Source organism: Schistocerca nitens, chromosome 6 (genome assembly GCF_023898315.1).
Source record: "Schistocerca nitens isolate TAMUIC-IGC-003100 chromosome 6, iqSchNite1.1, whole genome shotgun sequence".
In the NCBI taxonomy this organism is placed as follows: Eukaryota; Metazoa; Arthropoda; class Insecta; order Orthoptera; family Acrididae; genus Schistocerca; species Schistocerca nitens.
The window spans coordinates 446,545,511-446,564,681 of NC_064619.1; the positions used below are offsets into that span (position 1 = coordinate 446,545,511).

General features: G+C 40.9%; 1 protein-coding gene across 2 annotated transcripts in view; it reads right to left on the reverse strand.

The window, feature by feature from the left end:
• LOC126262810 (uncharacterized) overlaps positions 1-19,171 on the reverse strand; it is a 162,113-nt gene that overhangs the window by 42,609 nt on the left and 100,333 nt on the right. For both annotated transcript variants that reach the window (XM_049959654.1, XM_049959652.1), the window contains exons 7-9: positions 16,549-16,630; positions 14,058-16,471; positions 13,811-13,970 (exon numbers count right to left, since the gene is read on the reverse strand). In XM_049959654.1, coding sequence (XP_049815611.1) covers positions 13,811-13,970; positions 14,058-16,471; positions 16,549-16,630 — 2,656 coding nt within the window. The remainder of the gene's footprint in view (positions 1-13,810; positions 13,971-14,057; positions 16,472-16,548; positions 16,631-19,171) is intronic.

Here is a 19,171-nt window from a genome sequence, read left to right on the forward strand (position 1 = left end):
AGAAGCCGCCTGATAGAATTTTGCACAGAACATAACTTAATCATAGCTAAAACTTGGTTCAAGAATCATAAAAGAAGGTTGTATACATGGAAGAATCCTGGAGATACTAAAAGGTATCAGATAGATTATATAATGGTAAGACAGAGGTTGTACAGAGTTTCAGGGAGAGCATGAGGGAACAATTGACAGGAATGGGGGAAAGAAATACAGTAGAAGAAGAATGGGTAGCTCTGAGGGATGAAGTAGTGAAGGCAGCAGAGGATCAAGTAGGTAAAAAGACGAGGGCTAGTAGAAAACCTTGGGTAACAGAAGAAATACTGAATTTAATTTATGAAAGGAGAAAATATAAAAACGCAGTTAATGAAGCAGGCAAAACGGAATACAAGCATCTCAAAAATGAGATCGACAGGAAGTGCAAAATGGCTAAGCAGGGATGGCTAGAGGACAAATGTAAGGATGTAGAGGCTTATCTCACTAGGGGTAAGATAGATACTGCCTACAGGAAAATTAAAGAGACCTTTGGAGAAAAGAGAGCCACTTGTATGAATATCAAGAGCGCAGATGGAAACCCAGTTTTAAGCAAAGAAGGGAAAGCAGAAAGGTGGAAGGAGTATATAGAGGGTCTATACAAGGGCGATGTACTTGAGGACAATATTATGGAAATGGAAGAGGATGTAGATGAAGATGAAATGGGAGATACGATACTGCGTGAAGAGTTTGACAGAGCACTGAAAGACCTGAGTCGAAACAAGGCCCCGGGAGTAGACAACATTCCATTGGAACTGCTGATGGCCTTGGGAGAGCCAGTCCTGACAAAACTCTACCATCTGGTGAGCAAGATGTATGAGACAGGCGAAGTACCCTCAGACTTCAAGAAGAATATAATAATTCCAATCCCAAAGAAAGCAGGAGTTGACAGATGTGAAAATTACCGAACTATCAGTTTAATAACTCACAGCTGCAATATACTAACACGAATTCTTTACAGACGAATGGAAAAACTGGTAGAAGCCGACCTCGGCGAAGATCAGTTTGGATTCCGCAGAAATGTTGGAACATGTGAGGCAATACTGACCCTACGACTTATCTTAGAAAATACACTCCTGGAAATGGAAAAAAGAACACATTGACACCGGTGTGTCAGACCCACCATACTTGCTCCGGACACTGCGAGAGGGCTGTACAAGCAATGATCACACGCACGGCACAGCGGACACACCAGGAACCGCGGTGTTGGCCATCGAATGGCGCTAGCTGCGCAGCATTTGTGCACCGCCGCCGTCAGTGTCAGCCAGTTTGCCGTGGCATACGGAGCTCCATCGCAGTCTTTAACACTGGTAGCATGCCGCGACAGCGTGGACGTGAACCGTATGTGCAGTTGACTGACTTTGAGCGAGGGCGTATAGTGGGCATGCGGGAGGCCGGGTGGACGTACCGCCGAATTGCTCAACACGTGGGGCGTGAGGTCTCCACAGTACATCGATGTTGTCGCCAGTGGTCGGCGGAAGGTGCACGTGCCCGTCGACCTGGGACCGGATCGCAGCGACGCACGGATGCACGCCAAGACCGTAGGATCCTACGCAGTGCCGTAGGGGACCGCACCGCCACTTCCCAGCAAATTAGGGACACTGTTGCTCCTGGGGTATCGGCGAGGACCATTCGCAACCGTCTCCATGAAGCTGGGCTACGGTCCCGCACACCGTTAGGCCGTCTTCCGCTCACGCCCCAACATCGTGCAGCCTGCCTCCAGTGGTGTCGCGACAGGCGTGAATGGAGGGACGAATGGAGACATGTCGTCTTCAGCGATGAGAGTCGCTTCTGCCTTGGTGCCAATGATGGTCGTATGCGTGTTTGGCGCCGTGCAGGTGAGCGCCACAATCAGGACTGCATACGACCGAGGCACACAGGGCCAACACCCGGCATCATGGTGTGGGGAGCGATCTCCTACACTGGCCGTACACCACTGGTGATCGTCGAGGGGACACTGAATAGTGCACGGTACATCCAAACCGTCATCGAACCCATCATTCTACCATTCCTAGACCGGCAAGGGAATGTGCTGTTCCAACAGGACAATGCACGTCTGCATGTATCCCGTGCCACCCAACGTGCTCTAGAAGGTGTAAGTCAACTACCCTGGCCAGCAAGATCTCCGGATCTGTCCCCCATTGAGCATGTTTGGGACTGGATGAAGCATCGTCTCACGCGGTCTGCACGTCCAGCACGAACGCTGGTCCAACTGAGGGGCCAGGTGGAAATGGCATGGCAAGCCGTTCCACAGGACTACATCCAGCATCTCTACGATCGTCTCCATGGGAGAATAGCAGCCTGCATTGCTTCAAAAGGTGGATATACACTGTACTAGTGCCGACATTGTGCATGCTCTGTTGCCTGTGTCTATGTGCCTGTGGTTCTGTCAGTGTGATCATGTGATGTATCTGACCCCAGGAATGTGTCAATAAAGTTTCCCCTTCCTGGGACAATGAATTCACAGTGTTCTTATTTCAATTTCCAGGAGTGTACATTAAAGAAAGGCAAACATACATTTCTAGCATTTGTGGACTTACAGAAAGCTTTTGACAATATTGACCGGAATACTCTCTTTCAAATTCTAAAGTTGGCAGGGGTAAAACACAGGGAGCAAAAGGCTATTTACAATTTGTACAGAAACCAGATGGCAGTTATAAGAGTCGAGGGGCATGAAAGGGAAACAGCGGTTGGGAAGGGAGTGAGACAGGGTTGTAGCCTGTCCCCGATGTTCAATCTGTATATTGAGCAAGCAGTAAAGGAAACAAAAGAAAAATTTGGAGTAGGTATTAAAGTCCATGGAGAAGAAATAAAAATGTTGAGGTTCGCCGATGACATTGTAATTCTGTCAGAGACAGCAAAGGACTTGGGAGAGCAGTTGAACGGAATGCACAGTGTCTTGAAAGGAGGATGTAAGATGAACATCAACAAAAGCAAAACGAGGATAATGGAATGTAGTCGAATTAAGTTGGGTTATGCTGAAGGGTGGGTAGATCACGTAACTAATGAGGAGGTATTGAATAGGATTGGGGAGAAGAGAAGTTTGTGGCACAACTTGACTAGAAGAAGGGATCGGTTGGTAGGACATGTTTTGAGGCATCAAGGGATCACAAATTTAGCATTGGAGGGCAGCGTGGAGGGTAAAAATCGTAGAGGGAGACCAAGAGATCAATACACTAAGCAGATTCAGAAGGATGTAGGTTGCAGTAGGTACTGGGAGATGAAGAAGCTTGCACAGGATAGAGTAGCATGGAGAGCTGCATCAAACCAGTCTCAGGACTGAAGACTACAACAACATGCTGAAGGAATTAGATTAGGAAATGAGACACTTAAAGTAGTAAAGGAGTTTTGCTATTTGGGGAGCAAAATAACTGATGATGGTCGAAGTAGAGAGGATACAAAATGTAGACTGGCAATGGCAAGGAAAGCGTTTCTGAAGAGGAGAAATTTTTTAACATCAAGTATAGATTTAAGTGTCAGGAAGTCGTTTCTGAAAGTATTTGTATGGAGTGTAGCCATGTATGGAAGTGGAACATGGACGATAAATAGTTTGGACAAGAAGAGAATAGAAGCTTTCGAAATGTGGTGCTACAGAAGAATGCTGAAGATTAGATAGGTAGATCACATAACTAATGATGAGGTATTGAATAGAATTAGGGAGAAGAGAAGTTTGTGGCACAACTTGACAAGAAGAAGAGACCGGATGGCAGGACATGTTCTGAGGCATCAAGGGATCACAAATTTAGCATTGGAGGGCAGCGTGGAGGGTAAAAATCGTAGAGGGAGACCAAGAGATGAATACACTAAGCAGATTCAGAAGGATGTAGATTGCAGTGAGTACTGGGAGATGAAGAAGCTTGCACAGGATAGAGTAGAATGGAGAGCTGCATCAAACCAGTCTGAGGACTTAAGACGACGACGACGACAACAAAGGGAAGAAAGCAGTAGCAGAACCAAAGGAAACATAAGCGAAAGAGTTTTGTTCCTGAAAAAGACGAAGAGAAAAACACAAGAAACAATTTTCCAGTCATTCGAAGTCTGATACACAATTAATTGAGGACAACACTTCTGATGTGCAATCTGAAGAAGATACTGAATGCATATTGTGAAGTCATCTTTTCTCTGAAGACAAAGAGAGAGAAATGGGCAAAGTGCATGGAATGCTTTCTTTGGGCTATTTTCATTGCAAAATGACAAAACTAAATACTCGGTGTCTATAATTACAGTTGCAGTTTCAAAACACACTAGAAAGAAAACCAATGCTCAGAACCCATCAAATCTGAACAGCTTATTATTGACACAGGAGTAAACACCAAGAGGAGGGGAAAAAGAAAAGAAACCAAGAAAGAAAGGTAGAAAAGGTTTTACAAACAGACAGCACTGTAAGCATCAGAATATGCACACCAACAGAAGCGCAGCACACAGCTGTTCCTCAGTTTGTGTTTGAGATGCCCAACATTACTGTCTCCATGAAGGATCACATGCTACTGGTAAAATTGTCTTACAAGAGTAGTGATTGTGCCAGTAGCCTTGCAGAAGTTCAGGACACTCAAGGGTATGAAAAAAGGCATTGGACCAATGTCTGCTAAGGATATGGAGAAAATGATTACAGAATTCGCAAAGACAGGTTCCTTTCAAGGGCAATGTGACAGAGCAAGGAAACCAGACAGGTTCTTTTGACGTGTAATGTGACAGAGCGAGGAAACAAGTTTATCTGATGTCTGTCAAAGATGTGGCCACAGCATTGCAGGAGGGGTTGAGTGGTGATGTGCAAACATGCAGTACATGAGGAATTTCTCGAAAATTGGGTATACCTGTGAGCATGGCACATAAAATCCTACAAAGCATCATGTATTGCTAAGCATAAAAAATAACCAATGTTCAGGAGTTGCTTCTGGCTGACCTGTCAGCAAGACAAACGTTTGCTCTGGAGTTTCTTGCCCACATGGAAGTGGACAATGAATGGCCATGGAACATTCTGTGGGCTGTAGCCCATTTACATCTCCGAGGACATGTCAATATGCAGAATTGTAGAATACTTGCAGTGGAACATCCGCAAGCACATCAACTCGTACCATTCCATTCTGCAAATGTGACTATGGTGTGGTTTGATGATACAGTTTATAGTATGGCCTTTTTCTTTTTTTCCCAAGGAGATGAGTCTGGCAGGTCCTCTGAGGCTGTGCTATCACTTGTAAACACTTCGAGAGTCTTTTTTGCACACCAATGTCATCCCAACCCTTCAACAGCATGCAAGATGGCACTCGTTCACACATTGCATAGCAAAAGCATTTCGGAAATGCTATAATTATCAGCCATCATTTCCCCACAGCCTGGCCATCCACATCACTTGATCTTAACCTGTGCGACTTCTCCCTGTGGGGTTATTTGAAAGATTTTTTTTCAGTGCTCCAATTACAAATGTAGGTGAATTGAAGGTACGCATTGCACAATGCATTCTGAACATGACCGCTGAGATACTCCAATCTGTTGTAGCGCATGCTGTTTCTAGATTTCTACTTAGGGCAGAAAACGTGTCTTGCACCAGTCTCGTGACAATTAGAAAACTGATGTCCTTTTGCTATTTATGTGGTTTTCAGAGTCACAACAATTAAAAAGCAATTTTTCCCATTCAATGTTGTACGACCTTACCATGGTGGACGGGCTTACCTAAATGACAGTGCCACAACTGTTGACTGTCAAACTTGTGATAATGCACACTTAATGGTATGGGTAGTGTAATATGCAATTCAAAACATAGCCAATGTATTGCGATTCATGTAGCATTTGTATCTGACTCCATTTACATTAAGACACTTACAGCACCATCTATTTGTAAAATTTTCATTAAGTTCTTTTTTTTTGTTTCCTTATGCATCAATAATATGCTGTTCAAATTTGACATTCTGACAGGTGGTCCTCTTCCTACCACATTTTGAAACTGGATCTTTAATTACAGAAACCCTGCAATTTCATTGTAAATTAAAAACCATGAAGAAACTAGGCTTCAGAACAGGGGACAACATGAAAACATTTTGGAAATTTTTGGTAAGGTCTTATGGGACCAAACTGCTGAGGCCATCAGTCACTAAGCTTACACACTACTTAATCTAAGTTAAACAAATTTACGCTAAGGACGCCGCGCGCGCGCACACGCGCGCTCACACACACACACACACACACACACACACACACACACACACACACACACACACACACGTGTGCGCCCACGCGCACACGCACATGGAGGACTCTAACCTCTGACAGGGAAAGCTGCGCAGACTGTGACGAGATGCCCCAGACTGCTCGGCTACCCCACGCGGCCGACAACATGAAAAAAATGGGATTCTCTGAGACAACAGATACCATCTCCCTGAATCTGAAAAAGCTGCTGCAAGTATAACAAAGGAGGAAAGAGTAACAAAGGAAAGAAAGAAAAGTATAGAAGATGAAAAGGACACTCAGAATCAACAAGATTGTGGAGCTGGAAAGTTTTGACATTCAGTTTAAGTTTCAATTAATCAAAGTTTTTGCACACTTAGGTATCATTATTTCATCCAATGTTAAAGTCACAAAAACAAAACTTTGTGTGAATAACAACACACAGCTTGACTATACAGTGAGCCAGATTATTCAACTATCTATTTAATATTTTAAGCTGGAGCATGTCATATGTTCTTAAATTATTAGGGGAAAAATTGACTTCAAAAAGCTTTTTCTTTTAAGTGATTAATAATTTAAGGAATAAAATTGGTTTTGACCCTTTATTTCAATTAGTGCGGAAGTATAGTGCACCTAAAATAAAAATTACACGTACTTCAGTATGTAGGATAAAAATCAACTATGAATTGCATTTGCATTTGTCATTTAGAGGTCACAACACACTAATTATGTGGTTGAAGTTTCATTTCAATGCCAATTAAAGTTTTTGTGTTGTTATATTTCACTATACTAATAAAAATACAGACCATGACATCCAAGCCCCTTAAGTGTTAAATAGCACAAATTCAACAAATAAAATCTGAAGAACAATGATTTCACGTAGATTTCCATTTAACAAAGATACAGTTACATCAAATAATGTCATATAGAGTAGAATACTGTGAGACGAGGGAAGTTACGCATCATCGACGAGGCTAGTATATGAGGTCCACCCATCACTGGCACCAGTTACCCTCCTGTGGGTCAGAAAATGCACCATGTGGCTGTAGACCGTCACCATACTCATCATTCATTGAGTTAAATATTGAATCACCTGAAAAGATGATGTGGTGCACTCACAATCTACTTTCAATTCAGTGGTAAGCCTACAGAGTCCGATCATCAGAGAGACCTCTCTGTCAGCAGCACTATGGGCTCTAAGGCCAGTGTCTCTTAAGTGGTTGGCAACTGTTTGCGAGCATTCAGGGAAATTGGTCTCATTGTTCAGTCAACGCCTTTCCTAAGCCCAACCCTCAAAGCCTGCCAATTACCCATTTCACACCACCGCTTTATCCAGTCCTGGGTACATTGAGGTTGAGAACCATTTCACACACACTGAAACTATCATACCAAACGAGTGCCAGGACACTTTCTCTATTGGCCTGCATATGCTGAGGCATCCTGACAGTAAATGATTGTTGTATGTGCATCTGTGGTGCACTGTGTTATGTTTGGCAATTTTCATCTTACACTCGCAACAGATCAACAAACAATACAATGTAAAACAAAAACATTATGGTATAGAGGGGGAACATCATATAATAGCACTTATTTAAGTATACATACGTGCAGAATGCATAAGTGTGTGTGTGTGTGTGTGTGTGAGTGTGCGCGCGCGCACGCGCGCTACATATCGCTTTGGTAGGCTACTGTTTTCGAACTCCTTTTCTAAATGTAATCTACTGTAACCATTGAAGTTACAAATGCACTGTAACCAAGCAAAAGCTGTTCTTGCTTTGTGTTTCTTTCCTTTTGCCCCTTTTTTTGTTTACAGTCTTTATGCAGTAAAGACCATGTAGGTCATTTACTGGTGATAGTGCAATTCGGAAGCTTGTATTTCTTTACTTGTTATGCAGTATGGTAGGTTTTTGTTGCACTGTACTTTGCAATTAACCAGCAGAGACTGCAAGACTAATAAATAAACATCCCGACGTAAATACACAAATGCGTAACGTACTGCAACAATATACTGTCTGGTGCATGACTCCAACCCTGAGACCCATGTGTTACAGTTGCACATGTAGGTTTGGAGCCAGATCAATGTGACTACTTCACTTGGGTTGGGAAATCAGGTGTGACAGACTGCACAATTCTGGTTGTTTTCTTTGGACTGCTTCACACAAAGGGCCCATAACTTCCAGGTAGCATTCCTTATTGATCATACAACGATAAGGTAGGAACTCTTTATGCATTATCCCATTGTAATTGAAGAAAACAGTGAACAGAACCTTCACATGTATTCAAACTTTAATTTTTTTTTGTCATGGCTCTTCAGACGGTTTCCACTGGAACATTTGGGTCTCCGTTTCGAAGACATATACATATACCCACATTTCATCATCTGTTATTACCTTTCTGTAGAAGTTCTGGATCATCATCTACTTCATTCAGCAATTCCCGAACTGTCAATGTGACATCGTTTTTGGTAAAAATTCAATGATTTTGGAACAAACTTTGCTACTACAGTCCCAGAACATTCGAAAAAATTGCTTGTCATGAGCCAGAGGATACGTCAATGTAATCAGCAACCTGTCTGACTGTGATTCTGTGTTTTCCCAGAACCATTTTCTTTGCTTCTTCCACATTGTTGCCACTAAATTATGTGCTAGGGCATCCAGGGCAGCAGTCGTCTTTAGTGTCTTCTCAACCCACTTTAAAACATTTGTACTACCCATAAACTCTTTCTTACTTGTAGCAGAGCCACCCAAAAGCCACAGTCTACATTTTTAATGCAGTGCCGCACTTTATTGCATGTTTCAAGAAAAATTTAATGCAGATTCTTTGATCTAACACACACGAAACTAAAAATTCACCAAACACTCTGAAACACACACAACCTTTTCAACTGTCAACATACAATGAATATTCAAAAAAGGTGAAAATTTAAGCATACATAAAGAAAATTTGTACCAACAAGATACTAAAAATTGAAAATTTCATGTATAAAGCCCATGAAATTAAAAAATTTCCTTCACTTTTTGATCACACCTCGCGTGACTCCTCACAACTGAGGGAGGTCCAAACATCGGTTGTTGAAGAAACACAGATAGAATCTTTCAACTCTAAGTTTACAGTCTCTTTCTTTTTATGGTATTTTCTTCAATCATGTGGCACAGTGTTTTCTATGTGGTATCTAATATTTTGAGTCCAACAGTACACCAAAACATCTAAAACCATTGTCCTCTAACAGAGTGGTTGAGAATCATCTCTTATCATGGACACTATTGCTACATCTAGTTCGCATGCCGTTTACTTCACTCTGTAGAGCAGAATATTCGATTTAGAGCAGTGCTTGTGTAATAAAACTTGTTATGATGAGATAAATGTACTAACGAATTTTGGATCATATGAAATGACAAATTCCCAATCGAAGACTCAAAATCCAGAAATCCATTACTACATACCTGTAAGAAAATGTTTAAATGTCAAATTTTATACAGACTTAATGTAAAAACAATGATTATGGACTTCCTAAAAAGATACAATTATTTGTATTTTATTTACAAAATGTTATGTTACAAAGATGATTCTGCACATATAGATCAATACATGCTATCAATTTCTTTGCTACATGTTGTTAGATGTAAATCTTTGTCTTTGAGTAGTCAGTTGTACGAGTTTGAAGTGCGAGGATGGAGTGCAAGTTGTGTGTTGTATTGATTTGTACTGTGAAGTAAAATGACAGAAAATATAAGTGTTAATCACCAGAAAGTCCACCAATGTTCATACGATTTAGCAGAATGAACTCAAACATCCTCTAGACTCTCACAAAAAGTTATACCAGAAAATGGATAAAGAGTCTTCAACTTACAACAAAGAAGAGGAATAAAACATGAGTATTATTATTAAAACTGGTTATTCACATTCTACCATTGCTATCATTAGCTTCAATGTGTCACCATCTCAGTGCGGCAAGTGCTGTGAAAATGCGACCAGCCACCTAAATTAGTAACTTACTCCAAAATTTAAAAATATCAACTTTAGGCAACAAGAGGGTGGCGATGGTCAGGTCCTGCAAGGACGCAAGTTTTGCCTGAAAACTGGTCCAATAAAATTACACATCATACCCTTGGAAAGTTTTGAGTGTGGAGTTTGTTGTATGTTAACGGAGTCTGATTTAAAAATTAGACTACGGGGACTGCTTCGGGCACTATCTGACCTTTTGCATGGAATTCTTTTTCTGTGCATCTGAATGGATAATGTATATACCTGGGTATTTTTTCAGACTCTCATTATTGGAATGAGCCTATGTATCCGTGGGCGTCCGTGTTTCATTGCTTGATAAATTGTGTAATTTAAGATGTCTGATCTTGCTTGCTGTATTTTTTTAACATTATGGAGCTTTTCAAAACACTTTTTGTAACAAATGTAATCGCCAGCCTCCAAAAGTATCACCAGCGCCAGCTTCAAGACTCATTTTCGTGCAAGCATACTGATTTGAATCGCAACCTTACTCGAATAAAACCTGAGACATGCAAGTTACAAGCACAGCAAGCCACAAGGGTGTATGTCTCGTGTCAGCATTCACTTCAAATAACAATATCAATGCATCTCGTCACAGTCAACTACTGCACAGTGGCACGCCTCCCCGCTGTTTCTGGAGAAATGGTGCAGAACTAGAAGTTCGAGAAATTCTCAGTGTGCTCAAGTTGCTGCACCTCATCATCAGAGAGAGAGAGAGAGAGAGAGAGAGAGAGAGAGAGAGAGAGAGAGAGAGAGAGAACTTGGTATGCAATTATCTAATCCATAAGAAATGCCATTATTAAAAAGGAAATCTGATCCAAATTCTTGACAATCATAATTCAGGTGACATGCATAACCTTTAGCCTGTAAGATATCTAAAACCATATTTGCCATCCTACAAATTAACACTCATCATAAAGATATCAACATGCTACAAGGTGTTATCAAAAAGATTCTGTTCTAAGGCTGTACAGTCCAGAATCGACAAAATCACTGGGTGGATACTTGAGCATCTCCCACTTGAGTTGGTTTAACTTCTGTGATACAACGCTTGTGATATGAAGACATGCGTAATCATGAAGCAGCAGCAAAAGCACCCCATGTCGCAGTTTTCCCAGATGCTTTGCCCAGCGGCGGTTTTTGACAGACATGCTGCCCCATACATATTCTGCTCTCCCTAATGGATGTATACCAGTCTTTATCCTTCAGCAGCCAAGAATAATATAACAGCATGTTTGTCCTGCTCAGACATGTGGTAATAACATCGCCAAAGCTCACTTTTCAACATTTACCGCAAACAAGTCAGAAAGGTATGAATGCCACACTAATCCCTTACCTACATGTTGTGCTATTATAAACATGCTCAATATATATATATATAAAGATGATGAGACTTACCAAACAAAAGCGCTGGCAGGTCGATAGACACACAAACAAACACAAATATACACACAAAATTCAAGCTTTCGCAACAAACTGTTGCCTCATCAGGAAAGAGGGGAAGGAGAGGGAAAGACGAAAGGATGTGGGTTTTAAGGGAGAGGATAAGGAGTCATTCCAATCCCGGGAGCGGAAAGACTTACCTTAGGGGGAAAAAAGGACTGAGTGTATACCTGTCCTTTTTTCCCCCTAAGGTAAGTCTTTCCGCTCCCGGGATTGGAATGACTCCTTATCCTCTCCCTTAAAACCCACATCCTTTCGTCTTTCCCTCTCCTTCCCCTCTTTCCTGATGAGGCAACAGTTTGTTGCGAAAGCTTGAATTTTGTGTGTATATTTGTGTTTGTTTGTGTGTCTATCGACCTGCCAGCGCTTTTGTTTGGTAAGTCTCATCATCTTTCTTTTTAGATATATTTTTCCACGTGGAATGTTTCCCTCTATATATATATATATATATATATATATATATATATATATATATATATATATATATATATAGAGAGAGAGAGAGAGAGAGAGAGAGAGGGAAACATTCCACGTGGGAAAAATATATCTAAAAACAAAGATGATGTGACTTACCAAACGAAAGCGCTGGCACGTCGATAGACACACAAACATACGCACAAAATTCAAGCTTTCGCAACAAACTGTTGCCTCATCAGGAAAGAGGGAAGGAGAGGGAAAGACGAAAGGATGTGGGTTTTAAGGGAGAGGGTAAGGAGTCATTCCAATCCCGGGAGCGGAAAGACTTACCTTAGGGGGAAAAAAGGATGGGTATACACTCGCACACACACACATATCCATCCACACATATACAGACACACCATTGGTCATCCTGCACTGAAGGCACTCCACCCTTCCAGGGTCAGATTCAATTTTAAGAAACAGAATTATTCAGAGAGGTTTATAATCACTGCAAATTCAAGGAATTCATCTCCTTTATTAACAAAATGGAGTAGTAGCAGTTTAATACCACATGCTCCCTTAGTTAAAATTTAGGCATTCATGGCAAACATTTCCTCTCTTAACCCAGAATCCCTTGACACACGTGCTGACCACCTCTCCCATGCTTTCCTCAGGAATGGCCACCAATATACCGGCAGAACATGAATGGATACAGAATGCCCGAAACTCTGTTGCAGAGGAGGTTCACAAAATGACTAAGGAATTTGAGTGCCTGCTACATGACACGAGTCATTTGCAGACCCCCCCCCCCCCCAATATTAATTTCCTTTAATGCCAGAGATGGTAACATTCTCTCCAACTAATCTTCACATCCTGCCACTCTTCTGTACGTTCCCCCATAAATAATCCTCCATCTATTGTCAGTTTATTTTATTTTCTTCATTGACAGACTGTTCATTGGTAATATTCATTTTTCCTCTATTTCTTTTTGTCGTCTTCTTCTCCCCCCCCCCCCCCTCCCCATATTTTCTCCCATCTTTTTGTTTTCTTTCCTCCTTTTCCCCCCTAATTCTTAAACCTTTAGCTGCTGTGGACATGTATACACATCCAGCAACACTGTTCTCTAGTTGCTGTGGGCATGTATACAAACTCCGCTTGTGTTTCCCTACAGTGCTGCGTATGTCTGTGTCCTGAGCCTGTTACTTCCATATCTCCCTGAGTAAAAAACATTTCAAGTATTTATCATACAACATACATGCCTCTTGCATGCTATCAATTGCAAAAAACCTTGTTTCAAAATCTTAATCATTTATGAGATATGACAATTGTTATGAGCACGTGATTTGCAATGTGCGTGGACGTTAATGGGCACATTGCACATGACTGCCCGGATGATATGAAACCCAGTAACTCAAGAATGAAATTAGAGACCATTCTGTTACCAATTTTGAATAAAATTTTTACATTTAATTCATTGCAGTATATGAGCTAAAACAAACAACATTTAAAGTTCACACAATGCATTTTTACCTCTGCAATACCTTTAAAATATCACGTAAAATTACAGGGAGTCAGAAAGGCTGACCAGTAAAACTTTGCATTTTTCTCAAGTTGATTCTCCTTTTAATACATATCAAACAGTTTCACAACATGCTGTAAAATCACGTTTGTTTTACACTGAGAGTGCCACCATTTGACAGCTCAACTTACATTTCTGTAAAACTTTTAGAACTCTAAAATGGAATTTTAATTAAATAAGAAGTGATTGTGAAATTACCTGAATCCTTCTGACCCTTTGGAGGGCTGGCCCAACATTCATTTATGACTTTAAGCACTTCTTCAGAGCTTGCAGAAATGGATGAAGGGACACATCCTTCAGATCTTTTAGGCACCATTGTAGCTGGAGCCTGTTGTTCACATTCTTCAGCAGCAGTTTCCTTTTAATCATAAATAACATAAAAGCAAAAGAAATAATCACATCTCTATATAGTGAACAGTTAAAATACAAAATTTAACAGTCTTACCTTGATTTGTTCGGTTGCTTTCTTGTGTTTCAATTTTAACATGGATGCTGTAACTATGTGCTCACACACTTTTTTTTCTCTTTTCTCCATATTAGGTCGATTAGTTGGTGTGTACATAGATAGCAATACCATATTTTCCTTTGAATTAACATCACACAATTTATCAGAAGGTTCACGAGCCACATCTTTGAAGAGTTCTCGTTTTATTGCACATGGTTCATTACCTCCTGGAACTTCACCATCATCAATAAACAACTGAAAAGGTAGCACCTTTTTCTTTTTGGTTGTAGATGAGAAAGATCTCACGTCATCATGTAATGGTTTGTTGAGACCACACAGAACTGAATGTGAAAACAGGTTTTTGTTTTTATTGGGGAAGCCAGAAAAGCCATTTTCTTGCTCTATTTTAACAAAACCCACTCGGCCTCTTGCATAGCAATTTTCTTCGTCACTAAATATTGGAAATTCTGGTATATGGTTCCCATTTACTGAAACCTTTCCTTCCTGCATTTCTCCACATTGCTCATTCTCATTCCCCTGCATCAAAATAGGACTGCTCAAGCCCTCTACCTTGTTAGATAACAATACATTGTTTTTGTTATCCGAGTAAGACACTACCTCCTCTGTCTTTGAAAAAGTGAAGATGTTATCAGCCTTAAGAGTTTCTGGGGCACCTGTAACACCACCTGTAGTAACTGAAAATGTGCCTTGGTTTTGAGGTTTTTGCTGCTCATTTACAGCTAATAACAAGGGAGATGTACAAGAACTGGGCTTTATAGGTAACATAATGCCTGCAGTTTCTTCTTTGTTCAAAGAAGTGAAAAAATCGCCAGCTTTAAGAGTTTCTGGAGTACCAATACCATCATCTGCGGTAAACACTGAAAAATCACTTCTTTTCAAAGATGATTTACTCTGATTGATCTGCTTTTGCTCCTCATTTTTAGCTGCTAAGAAGGCTGGTGCAGAAGAACTTGACTTATTAGATGATAACATAACGTCTAGATTTTCGGAATGATGAATTTCCTCTTTGCTCAAAGAAGAAGTGAAAAAACCACCAGCTTTAATGGCTTCTGGAGTTTCAATATCATCAACTGCAGTGTACACAGAAAGACCATTACTTTTCAAAGAACATTTGTCTTGACTGATCTGTTTTTGCTCCTCATTTTCAGCTACTAACAAGGATAGCACAGAAGAACTTGGTTTACTAGCTAATAACATAACATCTACATTTTCGGAGTGAGGAATTTCTTCTTTTGTCAAAGAAGAAGTGAAAAACGCACCAGTTTTAACTATTTCTGGAGCACCAATATCTTCTTCTGTAGTAAATAATGAAAAACCACTCCCTTTCACAGGAACTATGCTTTGTTGGTTTAGTTTTTGTTGCTCATTTTCACCTAATAATGAAGCAGGTGAACAAAAACTTTGCTTATTGGATGACAATATAGTGTCTGTGTTTTCAGAACAAGGCACATCTTCTCTGATCAAAGAAGAAGAAAAACTGCTAGCTTTAACAGTTTCTCGAGCACCAATATCATCTGTAGTAAACACTGAAAAACCATTACTTTTCAATGAAAATTTGCCTTGATTAACTTGTTTTTGCTGCTCGTTTTCAGCTACTAACAAGGCAGACGTACAAGAACTGGGCTTACTAGAGGGTAATATAATGTCTGCATTTTTGGAATGAGGAATTTCTTCTTTGTTCAAAGAAGTGAAACAACCAACAGCTTTAACTGTTTCTGGAGGACTTACACCACCTCCTGTAGTAAGCACTGAAAACCCATTCCCTTTCCCCAGAAATGTGCCTTGGTTGTTCTCTTTTTGTTGCTCATTTTCAGCTAATAACAAGGCAGGTTTATAAGAACTTTGCTTATTAGATAATACAGTGTCAGTGTTTTCATTACAATGCAAATGATCTTTGTTCAAAGAAGCAAAATTATCAGCATGTTTAAAATTTTCTGGAACACAACTGCCATCTATGACACGTTGCTTAACAACTGGTGTCAATACACTACGAATGTCAGAAAGGCACAAACTGTCCATTTCTGCCAGATGATTAGTTGCTGAATCTGTGCTTGTAGGGCCTTCCACACAATGCTGATATTGACTGTTAGGCACTGATGATTTTTCTGGCAGTTTTGTTTCCTTTGAGTAACATTCACTTCCAATTGTGCTGATTTCCGTATGGGTACACTTTTCATAGTTATTGCTTAAGGCACTCAACTGTTGCTTGTTATCAAACATATTGTTTTCTGTATAATTACATAAATTACTCTCTTTTTTAGAAATGCTGACACTGCTTTTCTCTGATACAAATGCCATTACGGGATTAAGATTTTCTATTTCTGCACTGTGTGGAGGCATACACAGTGTTATTTCCATCTGATCCGCTTCCTGGCGCTCTGGAATAGCAAGTTCTGAAAGAGAGGAAGAGAGATGATAACGTGGGTATTACATATTACAAAGCATATCAGTGGTATAAACTTCATGATACCTTTGTTCCTCCTCTCTTTGCATTTCATATATTTTACTGCTTTAAGTTCTTCAAGACTGTATTCTGTCCCACCAGCATAAACCTGCAACGCAATATTCCAACAGTTTTCTAGTTAAAGAAGCATTTCTTTATCATATGTCTAAAAATTGAAATTATGATATTACAATAACAGTCACATTGCTGGGAACAGATTACAAAAACAATTTTGCTTCCAATGACAATTTCAAGCAAAATACTATAGCTGTGAAAACTATGTTAGGACACTTTTCCGTGCACTGTGTGAAACTCACTGGAGTGTTTTACACATTACAATATAGTTTTTAGACAGCAATCCAGACATGCAAAACAATATTAAACAATGGACAAGAATAACAACAATGAAAAACAATTTTAAGATACTGTTTCTTCAACATCTGTTAAACCTCTAACTGATTCTACAATTGGCAATTCTGGCTCCTTTAAAATTACAGTCCATTGCGTTAACTAATGTGTTACGTAACTCAGTGATGGCAACAAGAATGTCACAAAGTGCAGAATATTGCCGATGACTGTGATAGAAGACCTGTAATTATACAATGAATATTGTGTGCATCTCTTCTACTACTTTTTCTTTGCCTTCTCTTATTTCTCTAGACTGTCACCATTGTTATATGGCATGAGGCAATGTTAGTGACAGTGGCTGGCTGGATGCCCTTCCTGACGCCATTGCTCCACCTGGGAAGGAATCTGTGTATCCCATCTATATACATCTGGAGTAAATCTCATGTTCAAGAATTATAATGTTTATAAATGTCTGCACAGCATGTAACAGTGGCAGATGTGGATAACAGCCTGGTATTTACCTAGATGTATATGGGAAACCATCTAAAAACCACATCGAGGCTGGACAGCTCACCAGCCCTTGCGATTAGGCCATGAGGCAAGTTTGACCTGGGGCAGGCTGAATCCCTGAAGCAACACAATGATGTGCTCAGCTACCTGGGCGTGTGAATGATGTATGCACAATGTATGATTAACGTATCAGCCAATTGAGTGATTTTGGGCAATGTACAGGGTGATTATAATCAAAGTTAAACTTCCAAAGCACTGAAACTTCCTGGCAGATTAAAAACTGTGTGCCCGACCGAGACTCGAACTCGGACCTTTGCCTTCCGCGGGCAAGTGCTCTACCAACTGAGCTACCGAAGCACGACTCACGCCCGGTACTCACAGCTTTACTTCTGCCAGTACCTCGTCTCCTACCTTCCAAACTTTACAGAAGCTCTCCTGCGAACACTCCGCTGCAGAGTGAAAATCTCATTCTGGAAACATCCCCCAGGCTGTGGCTAAGCCATGTCTCCGCAATATCCTTTCTTTCAGGAGTGCTAGTTCTGCAGGTTCGCAGGAGAGCGTCTGTAAAGTTTGGGAGGTAGGAGACGAGGTACTGGCAGAAGTAAAGCTGTGAGTACTGGGCGCGAGTCTTGCTTCGGTAGCTCAGTTGGTAGAGCACTTGCCCGCGAAAGGCAAAGGTCCCGAGTTCGAGTCTCGGTCGGGCACACAGTTTTAATCTGCCAGGAAGTTTCATATCAGCGCACACTCCGCTGCAGAGTGAAAATCTCATTCTACTTCCAAAGCACTGTAGAAATACCACCACTGGTCAGAATGATGTCAAATTGCAATGGAATATTATTGGAGAACGGGGGAAACATATGGCAGAAGAAAAATAAATAGTGTGAAAACTGACCAATAGATGGTGCTGTATGTGTCAGAATACATAAATGAAAACACCTGTCATGCACACAACCCATTGAATTTGGTATAAACGCTCCGGGTACATGGCTTTTCCTCCTTTCGCATCTATGGCATTCGCCATGACTGTCCCAATGCAGGACTGAGCTCTGCTTGTAAAGCTGTGTTACAAGAATTATGACTGTGCACACGTCACTCTGCAGAAGTTCCAGACACTGAAGGGTTTGAATAAAAGGCATTGGTCCAATGATTGCCATGGGTCTGGAGAAAATGATTCGGGAATTCAAAAATGTGAAAAGACGAGTTCTTTTGGTGCACAACCTGAAAGAGGGAGGAAATGAATTGATTCTACGTCAGTGGAAGCAGTGGCCAAAGCAATGCAGGAGGTGGTGAGTGGTCGTGTGCAAACGTGTAGTGCACGGGGAATTTCCCGAACATCGGACATACCCATGAGCATGGTGCGTAAAATCCTACGAAACACCCTTCTTTGCTGCCCATTCAAAATTACCCATGTGCACGAGTTGCTTTCTGTTGATCTGCCAGCATGAGAGACCATTTGCTTTAGAATTTCTTCCTCGCATGGAAGTGGACAATGATTGGCCGCGGAAGATTTTGTGGACAGACGAAGCCCATGTCCGTCTAACAGGATACATCAACACACAGAATTGTCTAATATTGGCAACGGAAAATCCACACAAAAATCAACCAGTACCCCTTCGTCCTGAGCAGGTCACTGTGTGGTGGGGATTTATGGCATCATTCATCATATTTTTTTTTTGAAGAGACAGGTGCTTTCGGTCCTGTTACCTGTACCATCACTGGTATGCCCTACGAGTGTCTTTTCCACAACCACGTCATTTCAGCTCTCCAACATTGTGGAAAGGTTCATTTTTAT